Source organism: Oreochromis niloticus, linkage group LG14 (genome assembly GCF_001858045.2).
Source record: "Oreochromis niloticus isolate F11D_XX linkage group LG14, O_niloticus_UMD_NMBU, whole genome shotgun sequence".
Taxonomy (NCBI): domain Eukaryota; kingdom Metazoa; phylum Chordata; class Actinopteri; order Cichliformes; family Cichlidae; genus Oreochromis; species Oreochromis niloticus.
The window spans coordinates 16,625,594-16,652,663 of record NC_031979.2 but is presented as its reverse complement, the minus strand read 5'-3'; the positions used below and the strand labels follow the sequence as shown (position 1 = coordinate 16,652,663).

At 38.9% G+C, this 27,070-nt stretch overlaps 2 protein-coding genes across 3 annotated transcripts in view; both read left to right on the top strand.

Moving 5' to 3' along the window:
• Positions 1-27,070, top strand: part of LOC109194374 (P2X purinoceptor 5) — a 77,741-nt gene that overhangs the window by 27,781 nt on the left and 22,890 nt on the right. Inside the window, exons 12-13 of one of the 2 annotated variants that reach the window (XR_003213847.1) lie at positions 16,768-16,830; positions 17,004-17,311. Coding sequence is in view for 1 of the 2 variants with exons in the window: in XM_019345307.2 (XP_019200852.1) it covers positions 16,768-16,830; positions 17,004-17,133 (193 nt within the window). In the remaining variant the exon portion in view is untranslated. Of the gene's footprint in view, positions 1-16,767; positions 16,831-17,003; positions 17,642-27,070 lie in introns of those variants that run through there. The other variant, XM_019345307.2, reaches the window with a different exon arrangement.
• LOC106097646 (P2X purinoceptor 5) lies at positions 9,301-13,540 on the top strand. The gene is made up of 4 exons (XM_019345308.2): positions 9,301-9,478; positions 12,004-12,154; positions 12,248-12,319; positions 12,438-13,540. Exons 1-4 carry the CDS (start codon positions 9,354-9,356, stop codon positions 12,441-12,443), a joined length of 354 nt encoding a protein of 117 aa, XP_019200853.1. The 5' UTR covers positions 9,301-9,353; the 3' UTR covers positions 12,444-13,540.

Here is a 27,070-nt window from a genome sequence, read left to right as displayed (position 1 = left end):
TAGGCTCCCTGTTGAACAGAATTTTATTCAGTTCTGTGACTTATGTAATACTGTCAGCCTCTTTTAATAACATGTTTAGTTAATTATTCATGTAAGTGTCACTAAAATGGCTTTTGTATAAAAGAGATTAATATTTGGTTCCAGCAGTTAAAAGTTTTTTTGCTTGTAAATTGCTGTGGACCATATTGTTAGTGTGTGTTTTCTCTTGAGATGCGTTTATCTTGGCACAAAAAACAAGTTTTGGTGCCCCGCTATTATCGCGAGGTTTGGGCGTGATTATAAGAAGCTGTGAGGCCTGCGGTTCATCCACTAGCTGTACAAGGTATTTGTTACAATTGTGTTGTAATAGTCTGCAAATTTCTAATGTATGATGTTCAAATTACTTTATATGTTAATTTAGAACGCACAAGACTACAAGATTATTTGTCTAGAACCTCCGAAGGCGGCCACGAGGTAACATTTTGTCAAAGCACACGTCTTACTTTCAACTGAATAAAGTGCCTAAATCTTTTGTGTTTTATGTTTGTAGTTTTCACGGTATTCAATAAGTAAAAGAAGCCATGCCTGTTTTGTCATTCCGGTGTTGTAAAAGTGAAAGAGTAAAAACACTGAAAATGATAAAAAGATCAAGAGGAGAAACTTTCAGAGTGTGAATTGAATGAGGTGATTAACAACGTAAATGTCACCTGCAGAGACGTACAAACCATTTATGAACAAATACACCAAATACAAACTCCAGATGCAGACGCAAAGCGCAAAGTAGATGTATGTACTTCACTTTCCTCATTCATTGTTAAAAGAGCTGAAAAACAGCTACAAGGAGACCTTGCAGATGGTGATGAAGAGCCATGGCCAGATGTTGGGTCGTGCTTAGGATCTCAAAGTACCAAGTCAAGGTCAAAATCAAGAAGGTCTAAAAGTGGTTCAGGTCAAACTGACTCACAAACAATCAAAAGAATGGAACTGTAAATACAACCCAAGTCCATAATGCTACAAGCCCTGCATTTGTTCTACATACTCTGACAGTCATAAACCAAACTCAACAAAGGCCATATTTATCCCTCAAGCCACACAAGCTCCTGCTGCTGCAACTCAACCTCAGCCAAACTTAAAGGATGGATGACATCAAGCTGTATGTCAGGAGGGAAGAAGACATCTATTCACTGATCCACACCACCAGGATATAGAGCAATGAAATCGGAATGTCATTCGGACTGGATAAGTGTAGTCGCATGATAACGAAGAGAGGGAAGGTGGTCAGAACTGAGGTGATCGAACTACCAGAAGGCAACATTGCAGACATAGAGGATAGCTTCAAGTACCTGGGGAACCCACAGCCAAATGGGAACCATGAAGAGGGCGTTAGGAAAGCTGCAACCACCACTACCTGCAGAGGGTCAGGCAAGTCCTGAGGAGTCAGCTGAACGGGAAGAACAAGATCTGGGCTATCAACACCTTCGCCCTGCCCGTGATCAGGTACCCTGTTGAGATAATAAGTTGGCCAAAGGAGGAGATAGAAGCCACTGACATCAAGAACAGGAAACTTCTGACCATGCATGGAGGGTTTCACCGCAAATCCAGCACCCTGAGGCTGTATGCTAAGCTGAAGGAAGGAGGCCGGGGACTGCTGAGTGTCAGCACCACAGTCCAGGATGAGGCAGCGAACAACCACGAATACATCAGGAAGATGGCCCCAACCAACCGTGTGCTCAGTGAATACCTCAGGCAGTAGAAACTCAAGAAAGAGGAGGAACCATCATGGAAGGACAAGCCCTGCACGGTATGTACCACCGGCAGATAGAGGAGGTGGCTGATATGCAGAAATCCTACCAGTGGCTGGACAAAGCTGGACTGAAAGACAGCACAGAGGCACTAATCATGGCACCATAGAAACAAGCTCTGAGGGTGGGGTCTATCACACCAGGCAAGACCCCAGGTGCAGGCTGTGTAAAGATGCCCTTGAGACAATCCAGCACATAACAGCGGGGTGCAAGACAGGGCATACATGGAACGCCATAATGAAGTGGTCGGCATAGTGTACAGAAACATCTGTGCCGAGTATGGTCTGGAAGTCCAGAGGTCAAAATGGGAGACGCCCCCAAAGGAGGTGGAGAATGACCGAGCTAAGATCCTGTGGGACTTCCAGATACAGACGGACAAAATGGTGGTGGCTAACCAACCGGACATAGTGGTGGTAGACAAGCAGAAGAAGATGGCCGTAGTGATCGATGTAGCGGTTCTGAATGACAGCAACATCAGAAAGAAGGAACACTAGGAACAGCTAGCCTGTGGTAGAGGACCCGAGGTTGAAGGTTAAACCGCCCGCAGAGGCGAGAGGGGAGAGTGGGGAGGTTGGGTGGGTAGGTAGGTGACTTTGGGATGAGATGGACCGCAGAATGAAGGCAAAAGGGCCAACAAGTGCTCAGCATCTCAGCAACTCCATCGAGAGAATGCCATCGAGAGAATGCCAAGAGTGTGCAAAGCATTAATCAACACAAAGGGTGGCTGTTTTGAGAATCTAAAATACAAAACATGTTTTGAGTTACTTTGCATTTTTTTGTTTGGTTTATAATTTCATACATGTTCTTTCATAGTTTTGCTGTCTTTATTGAGAATCTACAATGTAAATAGTCAGGAAAGAAAAGAAAAACCATTACACACAACCACAACACTCATTTGTAAAGTTTTAATAGGCATGGCATACTTTTCATGTGAAAGCAAACAGAATTAAAGCTGCAAGCAGCGATATGAGGGCCCTCGCACCCCCGGCGCGTCGAGCCAAGCCCAACACCTAAAACCAGCGCTTCCGATCTGATGTCACATTGATGGAATTCATGCATTTAACCACCAGCTAAAATTTCATCTCATTCAACCATTATTATAGTCGTCCCACTAGGTGGCGCTCTAAGCATTACTGACAAATGGCATAACAAACATTTCCGAGCTCGAGTCTCATCACGCCTGCGACCTTTGGGAGAGATTGGACATTGTGTTTTTGAGCGACAGCAGGTTACCGCTTTTTGGCGAGTGATTGAAACTCCACGTGCCGCCATGACCACCCCGTTTCCCTGAATGTAAAAAGCTTCGCAATTTAACATCACAAAGGTCTTTAGATTCCACACACAGGAGATCGCGTAAATCTAATGAAATCCCTTGGAGGAGTTCGTCAAAGTATGAGGCCTGAAAAGAGGGGAAAAAGTCGCCAAATTTACACATTAACTTTAAAATGGCTGACTTCCTGTTGGATTTGGGATATTGCTCCAAGAGACTTTTTTGTACATCTTGATATCTCCAATAAGCTTGCCAGGTTTCAAACTCATACATAAAACACAGAGCAGGGGCTGTTGTTTTGAAATTTTGTAGGGGGCGCTGTGGAGCCATTTTGCGCTGTTCAAGGAAAATGAACATATAAAAAGAAATCCCTCATCACATTAGAGCTGTGCGCCAAATTTCAAGACTTTTTAAACTTTTCAAGCCCCTCAAAAGCCACTTCATCTTTCATGGTGAACTGCGCTGCCACCAGGGTGCGCCGTTCAGTTTATAGTCACAATTTTCTCACTGAAGCATCATGAAGGACTGATGGTGATATTCACCGCTTTTGAGGTGGCCACGATGAACCTGTGAAAATCAGTACAACAAAATGAAAGACATGACATCTCCTGGTGCCACTAGGTGGCGCTCTACGTATTCCTGACAATGGGCATATCAATCTGTTCAGGGCGGGTCTGACATCATCCCTGTAAAATCTGGTACTGATCACATTGGATTTCATTGAGTTACACTAATTTGTTTCTTCATGGCGAGACCTCAATGTTCGCCATGCTGCTGGGGTCACACCCTTCAGCGAAAACTCACAGTTTTCTCTGTAACCCAAGACCAACTCCTTAAGGCTTTCCTGGAGAAATTTGAGGCTGCAGATGTCACCCATTACAATACTGTACCCCAAAGTGTAAAACATGACATTTCCTGTTCCCACTAGGTGGCGCTGTCCCTGATGTCAAATATGGCAGTTGAAATATGTTCAGGGGTGGAGCCTTATCATATGTGTCCACTTTGGTCAAGGTCGGACAATGTATGACAGAACGAGAGGCAATAAGATTTTCATGGCGAGTCATCGAAATTCGCCGTGGCGCCACGGCCTCACAGTAACCCGAAAACTCAAAAGCTCCGCAATTTAACATGGCCCAGGTGTGTAGTTGACACTGACCAAATATGAAGCTTGTACGATGAAATTCCAATGAGGAGTTCGCAAAAGTTCGAGGCATGGAAATGGCAAAATTAGAGCCAAAATGTCACCTTCACTTCCAAATGGCGGACTTCCTGTTGGGTTTAGGACATGGCCATAATAGACTTTTATGTGCGTCTCCGAACGTTAGATATGTGTTCCGAGTTTTATACATGTAGGTCATACCCATCTCGGGGGCTCGCGTTTCTCATTTTTCTAGGTGGCGCTACTGAGCCAATTTTCCCTGGACATGTCTACGGACATTAAAATACGTAAATTTTCACCAGACCTGACGAGTCTGCAAAATTTCATGAGTTTTCGAGCATGTTTAGGCCCTCAAAAGGCCGATTCATTTGCCGAAATAATAATAATAATAATAATAATAATAATAATAATAATAATAATAATAATAATAATAAGAAACAGAGCAGATACAATAGGGCCTTCGCACTTTTGTGCTCGGGCCCTAATGATAATACTTTGAAACTTGTGTTTCCAAACTTTTGACTGGTAGTGTACATATATATAAAACACAAAGTCAGTGCATATATTATATCAAATACAAATAAGTGAATAAAAGTAACAAAATCAATTTGCCAATGCAGTTTAAAAACAGACATATGGTAAATGGTAAATGGCCTGTATTTATATAGCGCCTTTATGGTCCCTAAGGACCCCAAAGCGCTTTACATATCCAGTCATTCACCCATTCACACACACATTCACACACTGGTGATGGCAAGCTACATTGTAGCCACAGCCACCCTGGGGCGCACTGACATTGTATGAGTGACTGTTTCCTATTTTCACTTCTTTGCTTGCCTCTGTTATTTTTTTGTGTTTTGTTAGTCTTCTTTAAAATCTTTGTTTTGCCTGTGATGCATGTTGCTGCTGCAGTAGACAGGTGGTGCTGAGCAGAGTCTTGGAGAAGTAGTGTGCAGTGAGATATGATTTCACCTCCTGCTGACTGTTTACTGTAAAAGGTCATACTGAAGTTTTCCAAGAAGGTTCCTGTATGAACTCTGACATCAGAGTGTAGACAGAGAGCTGCACGATGGCCAAGAGAGCTAGTTATTTGACGACAGAACGGAATAATGTATTGATACAAAGAATAAGAAAATCTGAGTTTTGCACAGACTTTTTCAATTATTTTTTATCTGTTGCATAACTGGATAAGTGCATTGTTATGGGGTGTAATTTCTGCATTGTAAACAACTAATTAATTAATTAACCCTCTGGGGTGTAAATGTGCCGGCTTGTCCATCGACCCCAGAGAGTTTACTAACTACCTAACTGACTAAATAATTTTTTAAACAGTGTTGGTCTTAAAAAGGTGGACACTATTGTTAAATAAGTAGCTTTAAAATGAACATTTAAATATTTACAGTTTTCTACACAAGAGCAAACAGCATGAAAAGTTTTTCTTTTACTTTTTTTTTTTTGTTCTGACAGTGCACTTGTGGCTTGCAGTTTAGTTCCCACATGTACACAGTTCAAAGGTGTTGCACCTATAGCACAAAAGCTAGCAGGAGAAAGTAGCACTCAACGCTGGACCGAAAGTCAGCTGGGTGGGGTAGTTTCTTTTTTGGTTTTTCTGAACAAAGAACTCAAGAACAAGACAACTCAATTCTCAGATGTCATTAGGCCAGATACTAATAAAGAAAAATAAACAATGTAATTATTCTTATTGCTGTAAAAGTTATTAAGCCTTTATGAAACTATAACACTAAAATTACAGTACCTTGGTTTAGTAGGTGTAGTAGTCTTTTACAAACCTTCAGATTAAATTAGGTTTATGAGATCCAGTGATAGTGATATTTATGTTGGTATTCTTTTGATGTTATCCAGTACACAGATTCTGTCATAATGGTGGGAAAAGTGGGACTGACTGTCCAGGGCAGCAATGGTCAAAAACTTCAATGTAAAAAACTTCAATGTAAAAAAAATCAAGCAATTGAAACAAATTATGCAAAACCCTTTAGTTATAAAGTGACTGCTAATGCACACTGTAAGTCTGATATTTCACAGAGAAGGCAAAATGGGGACATAAAGAAGAAAAGAAAGAGAAAGCAAACTGAAGGATGTTGATCTTTAACAACTGACTTCCCACAGTTTGCTTTCTCTCCTTTTGATTTCTTCTAAAAAGGTGAACAGAGCACAACTAACAAGTTAAGAATGGTTTAGCTGTCAGCAGTTGTTCAAAACAGTGAACCAAAATCAAATGTGACATTATATCAAACGAGTGACTCTGACATCAGTGTTACAGTTTCATAAAAATAAATATGTTTGGACATTTAATTGATTTTTCACAGTTATGCTGAAAATTGCACCATTTACAATCATTATAGTACGTCTTGATGATCTGGTTTGATTTCTGATGTGCCTTAGCTCCTTGATTGTGTCTCTATACTCCACTAAAGTCTTACACCTTATACATTCATTCACAAGAAAGTATATTTACTTAACATTTTGTTTTGACAGAATATTAATGCTCACTAATGCTAAAAGCTGCACCATCTACATCAAGAATTGTATCCAAAATTCCTAAATTCTGTCTGCAGGAAGGTTAATCAGGAGGGAAGAGACATTGGCCCAACTTATGACAACAAGGACAAATATAAGGACAAATAGAGTAGCTGCCTCAGAGGGTTCACAAATTATATTAAACATTTGTCTTTAAAAAAAGAAACAAGGAATGACTTTTTTTTTTGGTTTACAAATCTGATTGGGGGAAATAATTGTTAGTAACATGTTTTTCAAATGTAAGGCCAGTAGTTTAGACACGTGTTTAAAATCCACATTTGCTAAGCTAATTGGATGATAAGAACAACTCAGAGGATCCTTGTTCTTCTTCATCATTGAAGAAATGTACACTTCTTCAGTGTTGGAGGCAGATTGAGAGACTGAGATGCAAAATCAAAACCAAGACAGATGTGAACAGGTTATAAGGAATAACAGACTCTGAAAAAACACACACAAAGTAATCCATGTGAACACACAGAATGGTCACTTTACTTTTAGGAGAAAGCGATGCTCACCTTCTGTGGCAATTTCTCAAAAAACATTTGTGGTGAACTCAAAAAAATGCCCATGTTGCACTTAAAAGTTGTGCACAGATAATCATGTTGGGTGTATTATCAGTGATTAAACATGTGATCTTGTTCTGTATCCTCTGTGAATGCAGAAGGACACTCTTGATCTACTTCAGGTGCTAAGCTGTGTGGGTCACAGGTAATTTAGAGACGCCCCTGCTAATAACGAAGGATGCACCAAAACCGAATACTGAAGTGTGTTTTATCAAGTAAGACATCAAGTAAGGCTGATACCAGAAGACAAGCCACTACTCTGGTTTTGTGGTGTGAGATGCAGAGCAAAGAGACTCCAGCTGTTTATGAATGGCAAGGTTTTGGGTGGTTTTGAAATAGGGCCGTAGGTAAGTAACTTCACATCTCTTATAGACCACTAGCTGCTGATTTAGCTGTGGCTAAACCAAAGACAAACAGAGCCCACAGAGGGTGCACTAGAACTGTTTTGGTACTGTGTTTCTGTCACCTTGGGTGATATACAGACCCTACCAAACCATAACAACTAGAAATGTGAACAAAGTATTGGCATCTTAATATTAACCTTCTGGTTACATCATCCCATTCACCATGAGAGCTACAATCCTTGCTCCAGCAGGTTTAGGCTATCAATAAGCATTGAGATCTGCAAAGGTGGGCTGACTGTGGGAGTCTGGGCTTGGTGGGCTATGAAGGTACTGGAAATACATTGTAAAAAACAGGACCTCTTCTGTGATTTCATTGTTTAATGACCACGGAGGAGGTCTTTGTTTGTAGCCAAATCTGTAAAACATACGAAAATGTAGTAAAAAGTCTCAAATTTATCCCCTTCTTCATATTTTTCAAAACTATCCGGCCAAACTATCCGGGCCAGATTGGAGTCTGGGGCCGATTCTGGTCTTGATGCCTCATGCTTGACACCCCTGATCTCAATAATTTATTCCCAAAGTGTGGTCCGAGCCTTTTGCGAATGTTGTCCAGGTGGGCAGCAGCAATAACAAACCCAGTATCGGGGCAAAACGTGTAACAAGCACGTTGGTCGTCTCCATTTGAGGACATGCATGCAGAAGTTGCAGTAACAGTAGAGGAAGATATTTTATTTCAAGCCAACATGAAAATAATCACAGCATTTAATCATACATTATTAACACATTCAAATGTAAATGTTGCCCAGCTTAAGAGTGTCAGACACTAAGGACTCTGGATTGCACTCGTTTTTTGCTCACTAGTGAGTTCTTGGCTTTAAACCAATGACTGTATTGCTTTAAATATATTATCTAATATATAATAGAAAGTGGTCACTTGTGTCCCAGTGGCAGGTCGGTCAAACGTTGGCCTTCCCACTTTGCATATGACTTGTCAGTTTATACCCAACAGCTTGTGCAGTTAATGTTTTTTCAATAAAAATACATCGCTTTATTATATATTTTGCTTAGGGTGCAGATTTAAGATTGGGTGAGCCCCATGGGATTTTCATGGGCTTTTTAAGTGCGCCGCAGCAGTCTAGTCTTTGATAGATAGTTCTTTAGGTCTGTCAAATCTGCCAATCCAAAGTATTTCATTTTTATATTTCAGTGGGCGATTAAGGCGGGATTATAAATGATTAAATTACAAGTTAAATAAACAGAAAACCAGTTAAAAGGGAGGTGGGTATAAAACAACACAACATCAGTGCATATATGATATTAAAATAAATAAGTAAATAAAAAAAGAACAAATCCATTTGCCAATGCAGTTTAAAACCAGAAACAGGTAACTAGATTAACAAACGTAATACTGAACACAGATTTTAATCAGACATTTTATAGGAGACTCCCATTATCTGCTTTTACAGTTAATTGTTGCGTGTTGATGTTCTTTTACCTTTTCTATTCTGCCTTTGATACTTTAGGGAAGTCCAACAGTAATACCTAAATACAAATTGTGGTTAATGTACGCTTGGAGATAGGCGGTGGTTGTGCAATGAGGTGTGTTTTCACCTCCTGCGGGCTGTTTGCTGTAAGAATCTTTCCATCACCAGGTTTCGTGTGAACACTGACATCAAACTGCAGACTAAGAGCTGCGTGATGGCCACGTTCGCGATCAACTCCTTACTGGACTACAAAACAGAAAAATACATTGTTACAAAAAACAAGGCAGTCGGAGTTTTGCACAGACTTTTTCAGTTATCTGTCATTGGTTACATAATAGGGTAAGTGCATTATTACCACGTATAATTTCCTGTATATGTTATTGCTTAATGGGTTAACTTTTAAAACAGGTCACTGAACAAATATAATAATATTTGGGCTTTGTCTGTAGTATGTCTTTTGGGTTCACAAACAGACTAAAAAAAATAAATATAAATTTTTTAATGAGCATTGTTTGATTGTATTAAATAGTAGGCTATTCGCTCGTTACACGCTTTTAGTCTTTAAATGAGTAAGCAGACCTAAAAATAAAATGCTCTGAATGTCAGGATCATGACCTGCTGTGCATTTCAGCAAATACCACATAAAGTTTCTCTTTCACTTTTTATTTTTTTGCCTGAACCTATGCGCACTTGTGGCATGTGGTTCAGCGTCTCGCTTTACCCGACACAATTCAAAGGTGTTGCCTGGGACACAACAGGGGCGGAAGACAAGGGGCCTATTCCTGGCTTATCGATGACAGACGAAAACTGCACACAGTAATCTTTAGCGGTCATGTGGGTAGAACGTAGTGAACTGTGCATATAAGTCTACACAAAACAATTTTTACAAAACAGTTATTTTATAACCGAGTTTAAATGTTGGGGGGGCTTTAATCAAAACTTTGTTTGTATTAATAGTGGAGGCTTTGATGCTGCTTTGATCCCTTAGAAAAAAGAGGAAAATGGGTTAGTTAACCCCTGTTAGTTCAAATGTGATTAAGAAATTACACTGTGTTAATGAGGACTGCTGAACACAATGAAACAGCAGGTCCTTCTCCAAATGATCTGACACAAGGTGAGATCATATAGTGGCAACTAAAAATTATTATTAGGAATCATTTTTGAGGATTGCAAATGTGGGGAGATTTCAAACTGTGCAGACTTTGTGGAAAATGTTTTATCATAGATTTTCATTGAACATGGTATATGAACTGCTCATTACTGGCCACCCCAACAATTGCCACTGATTGTCGTGTACAGCTGCTGGCTCACTTATTTGTTTAAAACATGTGTCAGAGATGTGGGTCAACATGGAAGAGGGCCGCTCAGACTGCTTGTATATTGTCATAGTTTGCTGATTTGGGAGACTGTTTTGAGTGTGATGTAGATACAGAACACAGGCAGGGGTTAACAACAAAACAATCTGCTTTATTTGGCTGTTGTAAAAAGTCCAAAAGGCAAAACAGATGCCTAAGAAAAGAAACTAAACTGAGGCATGGGAACAGACTGGGACCAGAATACTAAATCATGGAGGATGTGAGAAGGCAAAGCAAAACTAAGTGAAAAGCACAAGGGACAATTAACTATCAAAATAAAGCAGAAAGTGAGAAGCGATAACTAAACTACACCAGCTTCATTGCCCTGGAGAATACCTACAATCTCAGAGCCAGTAGTTGGTTGTGGTTTAAAGTGCCCCTGTGTGAGCACAGAGTCAGGAAATTTAATTCTGTCTTATTTCAGCCCGTGGTCTTGGAATGATCTGCGGCTCAAGTTGAGATTGGAATCTTTTATCCATTTATCTAGTTTCAAACAAAAACTGGGAGAGGTTTTAGTCACCAAATGTACCTCTAAAATTGAAATGGGTGGACTTTGAAATCGTTTTAAATGTTGTAATGAATTTTATATATTTTATTGTTTCATATTTTTTGGTAAATGTGAATAATTTTATACATTGTTGCACTGGTATATAAATTGGCTTGCTTTGTACTTTGCACACTGTGCTGCTTCTCATCTTGGCCAGGACATCCTTGTAAAAGAGGATTTCTAATCTCATCTGATATTTTTTTGTTGATTAAATAACAATTAAACAAAAGAAACCCAGATACACAAATGAATTTAATACAGGAGAACTGACACAAGATGATTGACCAGGATGAATAAAACTCTTGTGCAACCGAGAACCAAGAAGTAAATACAGTAAGGAAAAATATATAAAGTAAATATAAACACTATAAGCAAACCAAGAATTTGATTTTTTTTTTTTTAATTAAAAGTCCAAAACTTCATAAACACAACAACCAAGGATCATGACATGTATAGTGTCTAGAGGTGTGGGCTATGTGCATGAAGTCTAATGGTTGTGTGGATTTGCCGGGTGGCTTAGCAATACATGAAAATGTCGGTGAGAGCTTGCACAGGTACATTGGTGTGCTCCCTGTGGTGATCTAAACTGCTGTTTCATCAGCCTCAAACACACAGGTGTCCTCCGAACGTTCTCATTGTCTCACAGCACGTCCTCTGAGAACCACTGGTCCCACATTCAATAAACCCAAATGCTACTTGAGGTTAGTATTTGTAAGCTTTAAGTTTAAGCTCCCATCTGCTAAATAAAGTATTTTATTCTGTCTGTGGGAACAATGTTGTGTGGACTAAACAGCCCACCACTTTGGGACCCCTGACTAGCAGTATCACCCCTCACTGCATACTGTATGTCACAAAAAACAGCTGAAAAGGGCAAAAGAATATAAAATATTTGCATAAGGTTTGCACTAAAACTTTTGTCAAAGCTCTGCAAGAACACTGGGGATTTCTGCTTTGATTTAAAGGTGGGTTTTCATAGTCAAGCAAGGCTACCAGGAGATAGATGATGCCATCCAGAGTTCTGTCATAACTAAAGTGAAGGGAACTGCGGTGACCAACACCAGTGAATCTGGTCTGCTTGTGTGGGGACCTGAGGAGTATGTCATCCCCCCACAGGTGAGAACACTTTTAATATTTCAGACAGATTAAAGCCATGCACTGCTGATGAGACTTTGACATCTTGTCTGTTATTTTCTTTTTGTCATTCAGGGTGAAGATGTTCTGTTTGTTGTAACCAGCTTCTTAGAGACACCAAACCAGAAGATGGGTTACTGTGCTGAGGTGAGAACATTTTGTTTTCACTTTAAATCACCGACTGGGCATAATAGACCACAGTGGTGGTATTTCTAACTTTAACTATATGAAACGGCACGCTAAGAGGTGTTTTCATTGTTTTCAGATTTGATGAATGGCAGCGGTGATGATCAGGTCGTTGTCTCAGTTGTAATTGCAGGTCATTTGACAGACTCTGGCCCAAAGAAACATTTGCCATCAAATAAAACAATTCTTCTAAACGTGCCCTTGTTTTACTGACAACGGAAATATTGCCTCTCCTGTTGATTTCACTTTCACTTTAACCTTTCACCTGCCAGCCCAATTTTTCTAGCATGCACCACACCACAGACAGTTTCCTCTTGCAAGTACGGGTCAGATAGAGTGTGTCATACTGTGTTGCAAGTAAATGATGTTAACTGTAAAGAGGGTGTCCACTATTTATTTAGGGATTTGTTTCATTTTGTCTGTTACTTACAGGGAAAAACCTCAAAACTCTCAATAAGTGATTACATGAGATAAGTAACATCATAAAGTGCCAGAATGTGGAAGAATGATATTTTATGAAACTATTTTATCACTCTGCATGTGAATATAACAGACTGTGGAGGCTTCCTCCAGTCCTTCATGGCCCACCTGACAACAGCGTGATGTGTTTAAACTTATGCACATTGGTTTGTGGCTGACCTGTAATTCCTCTCCTGCATGGTAACATATTGCTTGCACGGTAGCAGAGAAGTGTTTTCCTCACACCTCTTAACCCATTTTGTCACCTCCACCATCATCATCATATGAGTGTGTTTGTGTGTGTGTGTCACTATTCATGATTTATTTTAGCTCACAATATACAGTATGTAAACCCAAAAGACTCTCTTGGTTGCCTGAATGATAGTCATCGGCTAAAAAGAGCCAAACAAACAGCCATAAAAATCTGCTCTTATCTCACGCTTGCAGGGGAGCCTTTTGGTATCATGCAGCATGTGCCATTTTTAACGGTCAAGTTCTAGTAAAATAGAAATTTTCTAATCTATCATAAAAAAAGCACAGACATGCATCCATTTAACACCCTTAGCTTCATTTGACTTTCATTTTCACCATGTTGCTAGAATACAGAAATCTTCTATTTTATATTAAGATATTCTTGGATACTAACAAGTTCTGACTGCTTTAAATATACTGAAATTGACTTTTTGTGTTATATTTGTAAATTCCGACTTTGTATCTCTTATTTTTGACTTACATTTACATTTTATTTATCATTTTTTGTTCTCAGAGCTACAAAGTGGCTAATGCTCGCTGCAGTGTTAACAAGGACTGTAAAAAGGGAAAGATGGTGGAGTCTGGTCATGGTGAGAAAGAAACATCCTAATATTAAATCAGTATTGTGAAACATGTCTGAATCTGAAACTCAAATGCATCATCTTTTCACATGATCATCTAGATGTATTTAAACTGTCTTTTTGTGTCCGTTGTCTAAAGGAGTCATGAGCGGCAAATGCATAAGAAATAATGAAAACTCCAATGGGACCTGTGAAATCTTTGGCTGGTGTCCTACTGAAAAAGACATCAAACCACAGTGAGGACAATGACCGATCCTCCTTTCTCTCTGCACTAACATGCACAAACATTCAGGCAAATCATGTGTAGTTGTCATTTATCAGGTCAGCACAGCAGGTTTGGCACTAAATCTAAACTGAGGATGTCCTACACTGAGACACTCAGGTTCATGACCCAGTCTTGTAATAGTATTGTATCAGCTCACATTAAACAGCACTGGATCATAGATGGGTTCATTTTCCACTCAGCAATTCAATCACAATCCCTCTATATCTGCTACAGGAAGGTTTGACTTTTTGATTTGTTTTAATTGTTTTCTTATACATTTATTCACAAAAATTTATATTTACTTAACATTTCATTTTCACAGAAAGCCTTTGCTCAAAAATGCTGAAAACTTCACCATCTACGTCAAGAATTTCATCCAGTTTCCTAAATTCTCATTTCAAAGTAAGTCCTCTTTAACATTTACAACAACATCTCCTTGTACTTTTTGACTAGCTGGGAATTGCTGTGTGCAATAGGAGTTCGCATCCATAAATATGTGTTTTTCTTAACTCTGAGGTCCAACATCCTTGAAACAACTGATCAATCCTACTTGAAGAAATGCAGATATGATAAGAAACAATACCCCTACTGCCCCATCTTTCGCCTGGGAGACATTACGAGAAGAGCTGGATGCAACTTCCAGGACATGGCCACACTTGTTAGTATTACATTGTATTTTCCTCAAGATTGCCTTAATGTGATATAACCTTAAATGTTACTTTCTAACACACACAGAGTTTATACCCCAAAATAATTATGATGACTTAAAGGGGTTTTTTTTAGTTACTGTTATTAATCATGACCTTTGCTCATTGTTCTTGGGAGAAATTGTGAGACAACCGAAACGTGTCGCACTGAACAAAGTTTCTCATGTTTCATAATTCATTAGTGCATCTGTTCAACTGGCCGTTAACACAAATATTTAATCAGCCTGTCACAATGCAGCAAGTCAATGCACTGAGGAATTAAGACATGATCAAAATGACTTTCTGCAGTTTCACCCCTTTATAGCCACAGTGTACCCATCTTCTGATAGCACAAAACTCACCTGATCTCAAACTGTTTTTGAACATGACAAGAGTTCACTTAACTATGGCCTCCAGTCACAAGAGCTAACAGAGAACCTGTGGAATATGGTGAGATGACAACAGTGTGGTTCTATCATGTCATGTGGACCAAACTCTCTGTGGAATGTTCAGTGCCATGAAGAATTAGTTCTTCATGTCCTGAAGGATTAAAGGGGTCTGATCTGGTACTAGCAGGATGTAACTAATGAAGTGGTTGGTGAGTCTATAAGAAAAGGGAACAGTTTTATTGGTTTATGATGTCATTTGTTGTTTGATTTTTCTGGTCCACACAAATTTGTTCAATGTTTGCTCAATGTTTTCTATACAGTTGAGTATGAACACAGGTAAAACACCACTAGTGGAATGCATACAGGTACACAAATTTGAATAAATGTATAAAAATAAAAATCTTAGAATAAACATGTTTTGGCTGTTTTTTTAGGGTGGTGCTATTGGCATTGTGATACAGTGGGACTGTGACCTTGACAAAGGTACCTCTCACTGTAATCCAGAGTACCAGTTCACTCGCCTGGATGCCACTGTCTCCAACAAGAGCATCGCAGCAGGATTTAACTTCAGGTGAGGCTCACTGCAGAGCATCTTTGTTGGTATGTTGCACAGACACGTAAACGTCTTTACAACTTATGAAGGGAGTAAAGAACCATAACCATTCTAAATTACCTAAAGGTTATTTTTGTTCATATTCTCTTTTCTTCTCTAACAGACATGCAAGATACTTTAAAAATGCTGCTGGTGAAAGCTATCGATCTCTATGCAAAGTTTATGGCATACGATTTCATATCCTGGTACATGGGAAGGTATGTAAAGGCATCAGAGACAGAATGAATGCACAAACTGTGCCAATGCATTACAGTAAGATAATTTATGTAATAAAGGCAATACATATAACACCACAAATACCATTATTATTATTAGTAGTAGTATCCTATCTTCTTAGGAGAGGGGTTATTAGGAATGATTTGAAAAGAGCTCTGCAGTCTTTGGTCTTTGAACAAAAATAAATTGTAATAAACTCACATTTAAAAACATCTCTTGGGTTTCTGATCTCCTCCACAGGCTGGAAAGTTTGCCATTGTCCCCTTGGTCATCAATATTGGTTCAGGACTGGCTGTGATGGGAGCTGTGAGTATCATTAATAATTAAATCAACATGTTATTAAATGAATTGAACAGCATTTTTTAATATATCACAGAAGTGAATAAAATTCTTTTCAACAGGGAACCTTCTTCTGCGACATTGTCCTCCTCTATTTAACTACGGGGAGGAAGTCTTACAATGACAAGAAGTTTGAAGTCTTAAAGTATGAAAAGCAACACACGAGTACAGATGTAGACATTTCTTAAGTTTTTTTCCACATAGAAAGGACCACAGTATGTGTGTATAAACAATAATGAGCTAAGATAACTTCACTTTAGATTTTTTAAAATAAATATATTAATATGATATACAATTTGAATATTTTATTGATTTAATAATTGAGTCCAATAACATATGCTATTTAAAATCAAGACATAAGCTTGTGTTTTGGGGTTAATTAAAAGCTATTATGGTCCTCACAGGACATAAAACATGCTTAACCTTAAACATTTCCAGGAGTTCTACTGAGCCAAACAACACTGATAATCACTTTATTACAAGTTCCCAGTTTCATTTGTAGTGAGGTGTTTTCATAGTGGTTTATTACTTGTTATTAATAAAAAGATCCTACATCATTTATTATTATCGCCTAACTATTAAAGTAATACAGTTTTTACAAATTTTCAGTCAGGAAAAAGTGAAGAAAGGTGAAAACATCCAGGAAACGTGCAGTAATGGGCTGTCAGAGGGGTATGTTTCAATCTGCTCTCATTTGTCTTTAAAGACTGTATTGTTGTGTGTGCATGTGTGTTTGTGTGGATTTTGATTTCTAGTTAAGGATATATGTTCATTTATGACTAGAAAAATGCATTCCTGGTGTGATCTGTGGTTAATTTACGCTTCTCTACTATTTGTTACAACAGGTCTCTGATCTGCAGAAACTGTGCCACGAAAGATATGAAGGACAAAGTGGAAAAGGACAATCAAAATAGTGTAACATGTCAACTATTAAGTGTACGTAGGTCATGTCCTAACCTCATTTCACAAGTTTAACCATAAAATATTTTAGCATCATTATGAAGAACATAAACCAAGTTTACTGAACTTTTATCTCTTTACTTTCATGGCTGTGACTTTTTTTTTTCTTTTAACACTATTCAGTTCACTTTAGAGTTATTTATATAGCCCCAATTCACAATAACAGTCACCTCAAGGTTCTTTATGCTACAAGGTCCTTACAGCACTAGAAAACCCCACGTGTAAAGGAAGACTCTCTTTTAACAGGAAAAAGGTTTCTGGCAGGGCCAGGTTTGGGTATAGGGCTGCCATCTGCAGTGGCCTGTTGGGGGTGAGAGGAAAGAGAAAAGAAGAAAAAGACAGCATAGGACAAAAGGGACAAACACGCACAGGGAAAGAGAAGGCGAAAATGTAATTATATGCTGCAGTGATATGTAAACACTTGGGGAGTTAAGGAACGTGAGTAGTGAAGGAGTTTCACAGCAATCTGAGCCTACTGCAAGATAGCTGAGTCATGGTTCTTAATATGGTACTTTGAGGCCTTTAAGATATGATTGGGGCCTGATTCGTCAAGATTTTATAAGTGAGAAGGATTTTAAATACAATGCTGGATTCACTAAGGAGTCAATAAAAAAACCTTTTCTCTTTTCTTGTCCCTGTCAGCGCTCTTGTGCCACTGTTTTGGATTAATAGTCCAGCCTACAAAAAAATGCAAGCATGAACTATGTTTTCAGCATCACTCCTATATAGGAAAGTTTCCGTTTAAGAGATACTGTGTAGATGAAAGAAAGCAGTCCTACATTTTTATTTAAATTGCCTAATGATGTATAAGCATGTATAATGTAAAAAGTACTGATACAAGCACAGACCCCTGTGGAACTCCATGACTGTGTGATGAATAGTAGAATGTCCAAGCATCACGAAGGGCTTTTGTTTTAATAGAGTAACAAACAATTTGCAGTGAGCATGTACCACTATAACCAACCAGTTCAACCTCTGTGGGACCAAAGTTTAGGTGCCTGCTTTGTGTTGTGTTCGCACATCCCACTGAAGATCATAACAAAGAAGGAAGCACTTCTTTAAATTTGATTACATCACTTCAGAAAGACATCTAGTGTTTTCCAGTGCTGTGCTGTGTTCTGTGAGACAACATAAGGGCTTGGTGAAATACTGTTAAATGTTCATTGAATGCTTTAGTTTAAGCACCGTGAAGCAGCTGTTGTTCTGTTTTGGTATTATATTAGTAAAACTGAATTTATTTCACTTGAACTGAATGTAAGTGAATTGAACAAGAGCTTCAGAGAACAAATCCCCACAGAAAGGAAGTGGTCATACGAAAACTTTGGTAATTTATGACCTTTCTGTTACATCACGCTGGCGCTGGGCTGGTTTTATTATAAAATGCTATATCAGCCTGTTGTTATAACAACACACCGATGTCTGACCTTTAACCTATTACCTTGAAACAATATATACTATAATTTTTCTGGGTCAACTTTGACCTTGGGCACTAACAATGAAGGTCAAGATCAAATGCTTAGCCAACCTAGCTACACATGACGTTTGAAGAAAAACTGTTTGTAATATAATATTTGATCTGAACTGAGCAAAAAAAAGAAAGAAAGTCTGCAGTCATTCAGAACAGTTGGTCTGTTTATGCTTGATTTTCAATGTTAAGTATTGGACATCTCATGTATGAAATGGGCATTCAGTGTCATTTTATCACAGCATTGTTTTTCATACTTTATGTGATTTTGAAAAACTTCAAATAAAGATGTTGATAAGAAATTATGTGTTGTTTCTATCATACCTTTTAGTTGCTTCCTGGGTGTGATGTTTTGTACCGCTCCTATGTACACATCTACACACAATGAAGACACTTGCACAGATGCTGTGTGACAGTTGATCAGTTCTTGTTTATATTGTGTAAATATTGCAGCACAGCCAGTGTGAAATTCCTTCCTTTTTTTCTCTGCTGCATTCTTACCTTCATTAACTTGTTTTTAAAGTTGCACTGGTGGGCATTTTACATTATCTGTGATACTATATACACTATATCTATAAATATATATATAGTACTAAAAGGGCAAATGGGAGTTGCTCTGCAGTGCTTTACAATTTCAAATGATTTGGGACCATTAAGTGGAATTTTATTTTTCCCCACATTACTGTTTAGTCTTACACATGGGGGATTTAGTCAGCCAGCTGTAGGTTAATATAGTTTGTTTATTCATGGTGACATCATTGAAATAATCAGATTTTAAAAAGAACTTTCTGCTGAACAAATAATTTTAAACATTAGCTGTGAAAGTGCATTTATAGATGAATGATACATTAATATATGTGTGTGTTATTTTAATTTAGAAAATTGCAGTGATTTGATCTGAATTTGTATTTCTATTTTTCTTTATAATTTAAAACATTGTGGATATAATGTAAATAGTATTACAACTACTAAAACTTCTTATGTTAACATAACTATGTTTACGTAATTGTCAGAGTAACAATATTAAATACTTTGTCAATATTAAAAGCAAGACTGTAATAACACAAACACAACATTAAGGCTTTTGGCCCCAAGCTCAAACTGACTGCGACATAATTTCTCTGGTTGAATTAGTGGAAAACACACTAGTTTGCACCTCCTCAGTGTTGCCTACAGATGTCACCAAAGGACAGCTTCACAACTGTAGCTTGCACAGTTTCTCTGTGAAGGTTCTCAGTCATCCAGGTCATCGTAGTCTAAGAAGCTTGGAAAGAAAAGCATCTGGACTTATTGAAGTTGCTTGAAGACGTTTCATCTCTCATTTGAGAAGCTTCTTCAGTTCTTCATTCCTAGAACTGAAGAAGCTTCTCAAAGCTTCAAAGACCAGGAGGCGCCACCAGGAGCCATTTAACAGAGAACACCTTAAATAAACTGTAGGGGGCATCAAATAAATATTAAATAGTGACAATGAAAAACTAGTTCACGCACTTATTACTTCATTCATTACATCTTGGTTGGACTGTAGTAATTTATTATTATCAGGAAGCCTAAAACCTACCTGAAAAGCTTTCAGTTGATCCAAAATGCTGCAACAAGATTATTAACAGGAACTAGAAACAGAGAGCATGTCTCTCCTATATTGGCTTCTCTTCATTGGCTCCCTGTTAAATCCTGAATTAAATTTAAAATTTAAAATCCTTCTCATCACATCCAAGGGTCTTGAATAACCAGACCCCATCTTATCTTAATGATCTTATAGTACCATATCACCTTATTATGTTATCAGACTGCAGGCTTACTTGTGGTTCCTAGACTATAAAATGGAATGCAGAACCTTTAGCTTCCAGGCCCCTCTTCTGTGGAACCAGATCCCAGGTCGGATTAGGGAGACCGACTCTTTCTCTAATTTTAAGATTAGGCTTAAAACTTTCCTTTTGATCAACTATATAGTTAGGACTTGATGCAGTTATTTTTAGATCGATGCATGGATGTCATGATGTGATCACTCCACTTGTGAGTGGAGTTGTGGAGCTTTTTAATCAAACTCTTATATTGTCTGATACACAATTCTGTGCTAATTTAGTAATGTGATAAAAACTTAGATCTCTACATATTCTTAATGTTGACAATGGCAACATGACAATCATGACACAAACCTTTGAACATGTGTATTTGAGGTAAAACATCTAAGACCAATAAAAGACAAAACAGAGAAGTTACTTATGCCTAATTCTTTGATATACATTAATAATTTAATTATGCTTTCTATTTAGGAAAAAATAAATCTCATACTCATGTGTTGGTTCTCATATTCTAAGGCCTGAACCTTCTGCTGTTTGTAAGACTTGTTCTTCGTAAAGGTGAGAAGGACAAAGACACAAAGACACAAAAATAGATTCCAGGTTGAACAGAATTTTATTCAGTTCTGTGACTTACATAATACTGTCAGCCTCTTTTAATAACATGTTTAATTAATTATTAATGTAAGTGTCACTGAAATGGCTTTTGTATAAAAGAGAATAATATTTGGTTCCAGCAGTTAAAATATTTTTGTTTGTAATTTGCTGTGGACCATATTGTTGATGTGTGTTTTCTCTTGTGTATGACAGCAAGTTTTGTTGCCCACTAGCTGTTGCATCCACTAGCTGTACAAGGTATTTGTTATAATTGTGTTGTAATAGTCTGCAAATTTGTAATGTATGATGTTCAAATTACTTTATATGTTAATTTAGAACGCACAAGACTATAAGATTATTTGTCTAGAACCTCCGAAGGCGGCCACGAGGTAACATTTTGTTAAAGCACACGTGTTACTTTCAACTGAATAAAGTGCCTAAATCTTTTGTGTTTTATGTTTGTAGTTTTCACGGTATTCAATAAGTAAAAGAAGCCGTGCCTGTGTTGTCATTCCGGTGTTGCAGTGAAAACTCGCCCCAGCCTGCGCCGGTGAGACGCTCATTAAGAAGAGCAGTGAGTGACGGTACAGTGGTGCGACACAAGAGGTCGCCATCACACAAGCTCACCGCTCACAAGCAGCCAAGCACAACAGCAACAACGTTATATAACTGGAGTAAGGTGGAAATGAACAAAGGGCAGTGTTAAAAGTAGAGTAAGAGTGGTTTAAATTAAGTTTGAAGATCCACAGTAAGTTTCTATAACACATCTGTCAAAGGTTACTTAATTTCTACTGTACTTCAAAGTGATGCTTTGTAGTTTACGAAAGAGTTTTGTGTGTTTGCTTAAGGTAAAACTACGTGAAGTTTACAAAGTTCTTCATGTTAAAGTACACATATATTAAGAGGGGACCTCGTTATAGCTAAAGTATATAGTAACAGTAATCCCAAAGTAATATTCAAGTTACGTATAATACGTTATAAATTTAAAGAAGTATTTTGAAATCTAAACTTAGTGCACTGACTGACATTTAACTAGACTCACAAGATGGCTGACAATGATCATGAAGACCAATATGCTGTACCACCTACTGCTTACTGCTGAGCAAATTACAGAACTACAGACTGTTTGTAAAAGTGAAAGAGTAAAAACACTGAAAATGATAAAAAGATCAAGAGGAGAAACTTTCAGAGTGTGAATTGAATGAGGTGATTAACAACGTAAATGTCACCTGCAGAGACGTACAAACCATTTATGAACAAATACGCCAAATACAAACTCCAGATGCAGACGCAAAGCGCAAAGTAAATGTATGTACTTCACTTTCCTCATTCATTGTTAAAAGAGCTGAAAAACAGCTACAAGGAGACCTTGCAGATGGTGATGAAGAGCCATGGCCAGATGTTGGGTCGTGCTTAGGATCTCAAAGTACCAAGTCAAGGTCAAAATCAAGAAGGTCTAAAAGTGGTTCAGGTCAAACTGACTCACAAACAATCAAAAGAACGGAAGCAGGTGCTTCTCAAGAAATATTAGCAGTAATGGAGGAGCAAGAAAGGGAAGCAGCTGAACTAGAAAAATTGGAATGTGGAAACTTGGAAAGGCAGCAAGCGATGCAAGAGCAGCTCAGAAAGGCTGAACGCTGGGAAGAAGAAGATTGAATGCTGCAAGAGCTTGAGTAAAAGTTTACGAGGAAGCTGAAAGTATTTCTGGAGGTCAGAGTTAGTTGAGCCCTGTCCCACCAAACATTCCTTTTCGAGCTGTAAATACAACCCAAGTCCATAATGCTACAAGCCCTGCATTTGTTCTACATACTCTGACAGTCATAAACCAAACTCAACAAAGGCCATATTTATCCCTCAAGCCACACAAGCTCCTGCTGCTGCAACTCAACCTCAGCCAAACTTAAAGGATGGATGACATCAAGCTGTATGTCAGGAGGGAAGCAGACATCTATTCACTGATCCACACCACCAGGATATAGAGCAATGAAATCGGAATGTCATTCGGACTGGATAAGTGTAGTCGGATGATGACGAAGAGAGGGAAGGTGGTCAGAACTGAGGTGATCAAACTACCAGAAGGCAACATTGCAGACATAGAGGATAGCTTCAAGTACCTGGGGAACCCACAGCCAAATGGGAACCATGAAGAGGGCGTTAGGAAAGCTGCAACCACCACTACCTGCAGAGGGTCAGGCAAGTCCTGAGGAGTCAGCTGAACGGGAAGAACAAGATCTGGGCCATCAACACCTACACCCTGCCCGTGATCAGGTACCCTGTTGAGATAATAAGTTGGCCAAAGGAGAAGATAGAAGCCACTGACATCAAGAACAGGAAACATGCATGGAGGGTTTCACCGCAAATCCAGCACCCTGAGGCTGTATGCTAAGCTGAAGGAAGGAGGCCGGGACTGCTGAGTGTCAGCACCACAGTCCAGGATGAGGCAGCGAACAACCACGAATACATCAGGAAGATGGCCCCAACCAACCGTGTGCTCGGTGAATACCTCAGGCAGCAGAAACTCAAGAAAGAGTAGGAAGAGGAGGAACCATCATCGAAGGACAAGCCCTGCACGGTATGTACCACCGGCAGATAGAGGAGGTGGCTGATATGCAGAAATCCTACCAGTGGCTGGACAAAGCTGGACTGAAAGACAGCATAGAGGCACTAATCATGGCAGCACAAGAACAAGCTCTGAGTACAAGATCCATAGAGGCTGGGGTCTATCACACCAGGCAAGACCCCAGGTGCAGGCTGTGTAAAGATGCCCTTGAGACAATCCAGCACATAACAGTGGGGTGCAAGACAGGGCATACATGGAACGCCATAATGAAGTGGTCGGCATAGTGTACAGAAACATCTGTGCCGAGTATGGTCTGGAAGTTCAGAGGTCAAAATGGGAGACGCCCCCAAAGGAGGTGGAGAATGACCGAGCTAAGATCCTGTAGGATTTCCAGATACAGACGGACAAAATGGTGGTGGCTAACCAACCGGACATAGTGGTGGTAGACAAACAGAAGAAGATGGCCGTAGTGATCGATGTAGCGGTTCTGAATGACAGCAACATCAGGAAGAAGGAACACGAGAAAATTGAGAAATACCAAGGGCTCAGAGAGAACAGTGGTCCCAGTGGTAATCGGAGCACTAGGTGCAGTGACCCCCAAGCTAGGCAAGTGGCTCCAGCAGATCCCAGGAACAACATCAGAGATCTCTGTCTAGAAGAGTGTCAAGAGTGCAGTCCTAGGAACAGCTAGAACCAAGCCTCTGGTAGAGGACCCGAGGTTGAAGGATAAACCGCCCGCAGAGGCGAGAGGGGAGAGTGGGGAGGTTGGGTGGGTAGGTAGGTAGGTGACTTTGGGATGAGATGGACCGCAGAATGAAGGCAAAAGGGCCAACAAGTGCTCAGCATCTCAGCAACTCCATCGAGAGAATGCCATCGAGAGAATGCCAAGAGTGTGCAAAGCATTAATCAATACAAAGGGTGGCTGTTTTGAGAATCTAAAATACAAAACATGTTTTGAGTTACTTTGCATTTTTTTTGTTTGCTTTATAATTTCATACATGTTCTTTCATAGTTTTGCTGTCTTTATTGAGAATCTACAATGTAAATAGTCAGGAAAGAAAAGAAAAACCATGACACACAACCACAACACTCATTTGTAAAGTTTTAATAGGCATGGCATACTTTTCATGTGAAAGCAAACAGAATGATAATACTTTGAAACTTGTGTTTCCAAACTTTTGACTGGTAGTGTACATATATATAAAACACAAAGTCAGTGCATATATTATATCAAATACAAATAAGTGAATAAAAGTAACAAAATCAATTTGCCAATGCAGTTTAAAAACAGACATATGGTAAATGGTAAATGGCCTGTATTTATATAGCGCCTTTATGGTCCCTAAGGACCCCAAAGCGCTTTACATATCCAGTCATTCACCCATTCACGCACACATTCACACACTGGTGATGGCAAGCTACATTGTAGCCACAGCCACCCTGGGGCGCACTGACATTGTATGAGTGACTGTTTCCTATTTTCACTTCTTTGCTTGCCTCTGTTATTTTTTTGTGTTTTGTTAGTCTTCTTTAAAATCTTTGTTTTGCCTGTGATGCATGTTGCTGCTGCAGTAGACAGGTGGTGCTGAGCAGAGTCTTGGAGAAGTAGTGTGCAGTGAGATATGATTTCACCTCCTGCTGACTGTTTACTGTAAAAGGTCATACTGAAGTTTTCCAAGAAGGTTCCTGTATGAACTCTGACATCAGAGTGTAGACAGAGAGCTGCACGATGGCCAAGAGAGCTAGTTATTTGACGACAGAACGGAATAATGTATTGATACAAAGAATAAGAAAATCTGAGTTTTGCACAGACTTTTTCAATTATTTTTTATCTGTTGCATAACTGGATAAGTGCATTGTTATGGGGTGTAATTTCTGCATTGTAAACAACTAATTAATTAATTAACCCTCTGGGGTGTAAATGTGCCGGCTTGTCCATCGACCCCAGAGAGTTTACTAACTACCTAACTGACTAAATAATTTTTTAAACAGTGTTGGTCTTAAAAAGGTGGACACTATTGTTAAATAAGTAGCTTTAAAATGAACATTTAAATATTTACAGTTTTCTACACAAGAGCAAACAGCATGAAAAGTTTTTCTTTTACTTTTTTTTTTTGTTCTGACAGTGCACTTGTGGCTTGCAGTTTAGTTCCCACATGTACACAGTTCAAAGGTGTTGCACCTATAGCACAAAAGCTAGCAGGAGAAAGTAGCACGCAACGCTGGACCGAAAGTCAGCTGGGTGGGGTAGTTTCTTTTTTGGTTTTTCTGAACAAAGAACTCAAGAACAAGACAACTCAATTCTCAGATGTCATTAGGCCAGATACTAATAAAGAAAAATAAACAATGTAATTATTCTTATTGCTGTAAAAGTTATTAAGCCTTTATGAAACTATAACACTAAAATTACAGTACCTTGGTTTAGTAGGTGTAGTAGTCTTTTACAAACCTTCAGATTAAATTAGGTTTAAAATCCACATTTGCTAAGCTAATTGGATGATAAGAACAACTCAGAGGATCCTTGTTCTTCTTCATCATTGAAGAAATGTACACTTAGTACAGTGTTGGAGGCAGATTGAGAGACTGAGATGCAAAATCAAAACCAAGACAGATGTGAACAGGTTATAAGGAATAACAGACTCTGAAAAAACACACACCAAGTAATCCATGTGAACACACAGAATGGTCACTTTACTTTTAGGAGAAAGCGATGCTCACCTTCTGTGGCAATTTCTCAAAAAACATTTGTGGTGAACTCAAAAAAATGCCCATGTTGCACTTAAAAATTGTGCACAGGTAATCATGTTGGGTGTATTATCAGTGATTAAACATGTGATCTTGTTCTGTATCCTCCGTGAATGCAGAAGGACACTCTTGATCTACTTCAGGTGCTAAACTGTGTGGGTCACAGGTAATTTAGAGACGCCCCTGCTAATAACGAAGGATGCACCAAAACCGAATACTGAAGTGTGTTTTATCAAGTAAGACATCAAGTAAGGCTGATACCAGAAGACAAGCCACTACTCTGGTTTTGTGGTGTGAGATGCAGAGCAAAGAGACTCCAGCTGTTTATGAATGGCAAGGTTTTGGGTGGTTTTGAAATAGGGCCGTAGGTAAGTAACTTCACATCTCTTATAGACCACTAGCTGCTGATTTAGCTGTGGCTAAACCAAAGACAAACAGAGCCCACAGAGGGTGCACTAGAACTGTTTTGGTACTGTGTTTCTGTCACCTTGGGTGATATACAGACCCTACTAAACCATAACAACTAGAAATGTGAACAAAGTATTGGCATCTTAATATTAACCTTCTGGTTACATCATCCCATTCACCATGAGAGCTACAATCCTTGCTCCAGCAGGTTTAGGCTATCAATAAGCATTGAGATCTGCAAAGGTGGGCTGACTGTGGGAGTCTGGGCTTGGTGGGCTGCGAAGGTACTGGAAATACATTGTAAAAAACAGGACCTCTTCTGTGATTTCATTGTTTAATGACCACGGAGGAGGTCTTTGTTTGTAGCCAAATCTGTAA